The 5,185-nt window shown below is 35.6% G+C and overlaps 1 protein-coding gene across 1 annotated transcript in view; it reads left to right on the top strand.

The window, feature by feature from the left end:
• The window catches only part of OXCT1 (3-oxoacid CoA transferase 1), a gene marked incomplete at its 3' end in the record, with an annotated part of 76,472 nt that extends 75,692 nt beyond the window's left edge, over nt 1–780 (top strand). Inside the window, exons 12-13 of the mRNA XM_008590606.1 lie at nt 29–101; nt 705–780. Of these exons, the coding sequence (XP_008588828.1) occupies nt 29–101; nt 705–780 (149 nt within the window). The remainder of the gene's footprint in view (nt 1–28; nt 102–704) is intronic.
• Nucleotides 781–5,185: the final 4,405 nt, after the last annotated feature.

The raw sequence follows: 5,185 nt of genomic DNA, 5'->3' as shown, positions 1-5,185 counted from the left end.
CGTCTTTTTTTCTTTTGTGTGTGTTTAGGCAAGGAAACAGTTACTGTTCTTCCAGGAGCCTCTTTTTTCTCCAGCGATGAATCATTTGCGATGATTAGAGGGTATGTAATAATGGGGCCCCGCATGTTTCACACAGCATGGAATGAGCTGAGTCATCCCTTGAGTGTGTTAGCAAGACTGTGAAACACAGCCACATTCCCTAGCCAGAAAACTATCATGGGCTATTTGACTGCAAGAAGATGTGAAATTATTCACACTGAATGTTGGGCATTCAAATATCCATCCCACTAGTACGAAAAGAACCCCCAAAATGGAATATACATCTGTATGCCAACTCTACTGAAGTACACATATCTAAGGTCCTTTCTGGGGATCCTGACATTTTTTTCAAACTTCGTGTAAACTTTCTAGTTAGTGTTTGTCTTCAAATCGAGTCACATTCTCCCTCACTGAAGGAAACTCACTATGTATACCTGTTTTTAATTTGTTTTTGGAGACAATATAGGTTATAAATTTTTTAGGGAACTCTTAATGGTTATTTTTCTGCATTAGCTTGGAGCTGATCTGTTTGGATATCAGTTGTGAGGTGGGAGAAAGCAAATGTATTTTGGGGATATAGAATTATTTTAATTGCTGACAATTGCAAGCAAAGGGGACATAAAACTTGTAAGGTTTGCTTTATATTTCCTCTCTTTCCTTCTCAGGGGACATGTGAATCTAACAATGCTAGGAGCAATGCAGGTTTCCAAATATGGTGACCTGGCTAACTGGATGATACCTGTAAGTAGACATTTTTTTCGTCTGAATTATGCTTGGTACAATAATTATTTTTGAAATATTAAGGAAAATTTTTATATTGTTATGAGAGCTCAATATAATTATTAAAGCAGTGATGAAATATTTTAATGTGTTTCATGTTTGAATTAAATTTTAATTAAGCACTGAAAAGTATTTGACTTTGCCCATTTACTATCTAAATGGGACTAAAAATAGGCAAGATCAGGGTCAAAGCAACATTTTCCTTAGAGAAACGTAGTTTGGGAAGATAAAAAAATAAATGGGTTAATTATGCTCTGATGAAAGTAAGAAATACAAATATTTATTATAACTAAGTTTTTATAACTAGAAAGTACAATTAACAAGTTTATTAATTTTATATTCTATTATTTTCTCATTCACAGTGATTATTAACCTCTCTTGATTGGTCACACGACCCCATAANATTATAACTAAGTTTTTATAACTAGAAAGTACAATTAACAAGTTTATTAATTTTATATTCTGTTATTTTCTCATTCACAGTGATTATTAACCTCTCTTGATTGGTCACACAACCCCATAAATAATCAATTTCATTGTCTTCTATTAAAGAATGCAACACCTGTGATGCTTAAACATGTTTGTGAAATATGAACAGTTTTTGTTTAATAATGACCTAAATCAAGGAAAAAACCTCTTAGAATTAGCTTTGGAAAAGAGGACCGTTGTCAGTAGCTTAATTTATGAGTGTAGTTCATTATACAGTTTGTTGGCTTCTCATTATGTGCATGGAAACTAAAATGGGTGTGTGTCCATGAATATGAGCTTATTTTGGCTGGTTGCTCAGGTTATTCTTTTTAAGTGTGTGTTTAGGAATTTCCTTGTGTTTCTTTACAGCACCAGCTAAAAAGAATCTTGTCGAATAACTGAGGCTGGTGTTCTAAGACATGAAGCTTTTCTTGAAATCTCTTAGATTTTTTTTTTCTAATTTTTTTAAAGGAAGATGGGTTAATATAGTTGATAACAATGTTAGAGATTGTGTTTGTTTAGCTCTTTTGATCTAATACCACCTGAAATATTATTTTAAAATTTCAATAATTATTAAAGCCCCTGTTCTCAAACTTGATTGCATATTGGAATCACCTTGGAGTTTTAAAAAATATTAATGCATTGAGGTCCAGCCCCAGAGTTTCCAAGTTAATTCATCTGGGATGTACCCTGGCCACTGGGTGGTTTAAAGTGACCCAGATAATTCCAATTGTGACCAAGTTTGAGAATCAGTATATTAAAGAATTATGATAATTCATTCATATTTAAAATGTAAGGGAAAAAACAGCATTGAACCATCAATAGTAAGAATTCTTAGCAAATTATGGATTATATTGTTATTTTAGGTGTAAAAATATTGGTCATACTAAATCAACTATAGTTATAAGGGTTGGCAGTTTTGGGGAGCTTCAAAGAAATTAGGGGAAGGACTCCTGAGCATGGTATAAGTGAGTCAGATTGACTCACTGTAAGCTTATGGGAATACTTGTTTGTGTAGGAAATCAGAATGTATTTCTATTTCCAAATTTTAGAAAGAGGCTGTATAGGATAGTGGAAAGAGCACAGGAAAGTGAGCTCTGAGTTTTAGCCCTGACTCTACCAGTAACTAAGGTATGACCTTGAACATATCACTTAAGCTCTTTGGATTAAAGTGTCCTCATCTGTAAAATGAGGGTTTGAGACTAGGCGATTGCAGGGGTCCCAGCTGGCTCTCATAGCTTAGTGGTTTGTAGCAAGGGCCCTGTAATGAGATAGATCTGGGTTGAAATCCTGTTTTTGTAAATTGCTGGCATTATAACTAGAGCCAATTGTATACTTTTTCTCATCTGTAAAATGGGAATGACATGAGTAATAGTACCTACTTTATTGGGCTATATACGATTGCAGGGGTCCCAGCTGGCTCTCATAGCTTAGTGGTTAGTAGCAAGGGCCCTGTAATGAGATAGATCTGGGTTGAAATCCTGTTTTTGTAAATTGCTGGCATTATAACTAGAGCCAACTGTATACTTTTTCTCATCTGTAAAATGGGAATGACATGAGTAATAGTACCTACTTTATTGGGCTATATAAAGTAATAAATGAGATAATGCATACAAAATACACAGCACAGAGTTTTACACATAGTATGTGGTAAATAAATGGATTATTATTTTGATAAGTTTAGAGGGAGAAGTTGGGGATACCTGGCAGAGAAAGGAATAGCATTGTTTACTATAAACAGAAGCAATAGCATTTTAAATATGTCTGTTTCTATGGACTAATGACTTTAGAAATCATTTTGCACAGTGGACCTGGGTATGGAGCAGACATGTTCAACATGTTCTTTTCTCCAGTGAACTTAGGAATCTTTAGAAAGTCAGTATAAGATTTGTTTATATTATGATTTCGTATATAGTGAGGCTGGAGTCTCTCTTCGTGAGTGTGCGTTATGTGGTCATTTGTAGGAAAGAGCTTCCAATGTGTGTTGTATTTTTACATATTCCGTAAAGGTTCCTATGAATGATTAAAACCTCAGTGTTTATTACTTTATAATTGTCTTAATATAATTTGGAGCTCCTGAGTTTTCAAAGGAATGGACCTAGTGGGGTTATGATGGGGAACTCTGGAGTTCTGTAGGAACATCATGGTAATCTGGTTGAGGAAAATTAAGCATAAAAAGTGTTATTGGGTCTGGTTTCACTCCTTTGGTAATGGAAGCTGGTAGTGTCATTTCTGATTAGCATTTCTTTTGTTCCTTTAGTAACGAATAATCATTTTCTGACTTGCTTGTATGTGATGCACAATGTATGTTTTCATTCTTTGGGACTCAGGACAGCTTCAGATGCAAGACCATGAGGTTTAATTTGGATGAGATCTGGTTTGGATTTCAGCTCCACTCCTTACAAATTATATGATCTGGAGCACATGCTTTTGTTAGAATTAGGTGAGAAGAAAAGGAAAGTAAACACTGCAAGCACTCCATAAATAGTGGCTATTATTTTTATCTTCTTTGATACTCTATTGCTTAACATTAAAGAGGGAATAATTGCCTTAAAATACACTGACATAGACAAGATGATTTTACAGAAGCCAGTATAACCTGCTTATCCTAAGTTTGTATTCAAGTACCAAAAGTTGTACCCTTTTTTTTTTTTTTGTCTTTTTCCGTGTCCGGCAACAGATCGCAACCCTCAGTGTCGCCCCCGTACCGGACCGGGACCGGCAACGGGATCGCAACCCTCGGTGTTGCTCCCGCGCCTCGCTCAGCCAGTGAGCGGGAACCGGTCTGTATGTGGGATCCGAACCCTCGGGCGGGAGCGCCGCCGCGCTTCCCAAGCGGCGCACTATCCAGTGCGCCACCGGGCCGGCCCCCAAAAGTTGTACCCTTTGAGGACACATTTCTTGCTCTCATTGATTATGAATAAGATACAGCCTACTCTCATTCTGAAGTTTCAGTAAGCAATCTGTTTCTATTTGTCTCAAAGATTTATGTTGATTTATAAAATTTAGATATATATTTTATTGCAAGAAATCTGACAGTCAAGAAGCTGAAAAGTTTAGCTTTATTATATCAATTTTCATTTACTTTTATATTTTTACTGAGTTCAGTAATTTTTCAGTGATTGCATAAACCTTTAGTTTTCAGTATCACGGCATTACCATCCGTCATTACAGTGTCAGATTACAATAAACATTACACCCTTAAGGCAAGCAAATGGTGTGGATGATATTTGTCTTACCCTTTAATAGCTTCTTAATATGCAGCTTTGGTCCCATGTACACAGGTATATAACAATTCTGCCCTGAGAATCCAAAGAGGGAAAAGTTGAGAAAACAGTAGTTGACTTTTTCCAGTTTCCTGTATACTGTGACAATGGTCATATCATTTCCTCCATTATAGCATATCATTTCCTCTTGGTATACTCATTTGTTAAATGATAATATTTAACACATATGCTTATTCTGGGGATTAAATTACTTAATTTATTCAGTAAATATTTGTTAGGCATATATTAAGGGCCATGCAGTGTTCTAGCATTTTGGGTATGTGGCAGTTAACAAAACAGATGAAATTCTCTGTGTTTATGGAACTGATGTTTTAGCAGGGGTCAGCAAACTATGGCCCACGTACCATATCTGGCTCATACTGCCTGTTTTTGTAAGTAAAGTTTTATTGGGACACAGCCACATCCACTTTTTATATATCATTTATGACTGCTTTTGTTCTGCAACAGCAGAGTTGAGTAGTTGGGATAGAGACTGTGTGTCTTGTAAAGCCTAAAATAGTTACCATTTGGCCCTTTACAGAAAAAGTTTGCTGCCTCTTGCCTTAGATCATTGATTTGAAATCTTTCTTCTTTTCTAATGTAAGCAACTAATACATACATTTCCATCTAAG

Source organism: Galeopterus variegatus, unplaced genomic scaffold, assembly GCF_000696425.1.
Source record: "Galeopterus variegatus unplaced genomic scaffold, G_variegatus-3.0.2 Scaffold6227, whole genome shotgun sequence".
Taxonomy (NCBI): Eukaryota; Metazoa; Chordata; class Mammalia; order Dermoptera; family Cynocephalidae; genus Galeopterus; species Galeopterus variegatus.
This window is presented reverse-complemented; position numbering and strand designations above follow the sequence as displayed.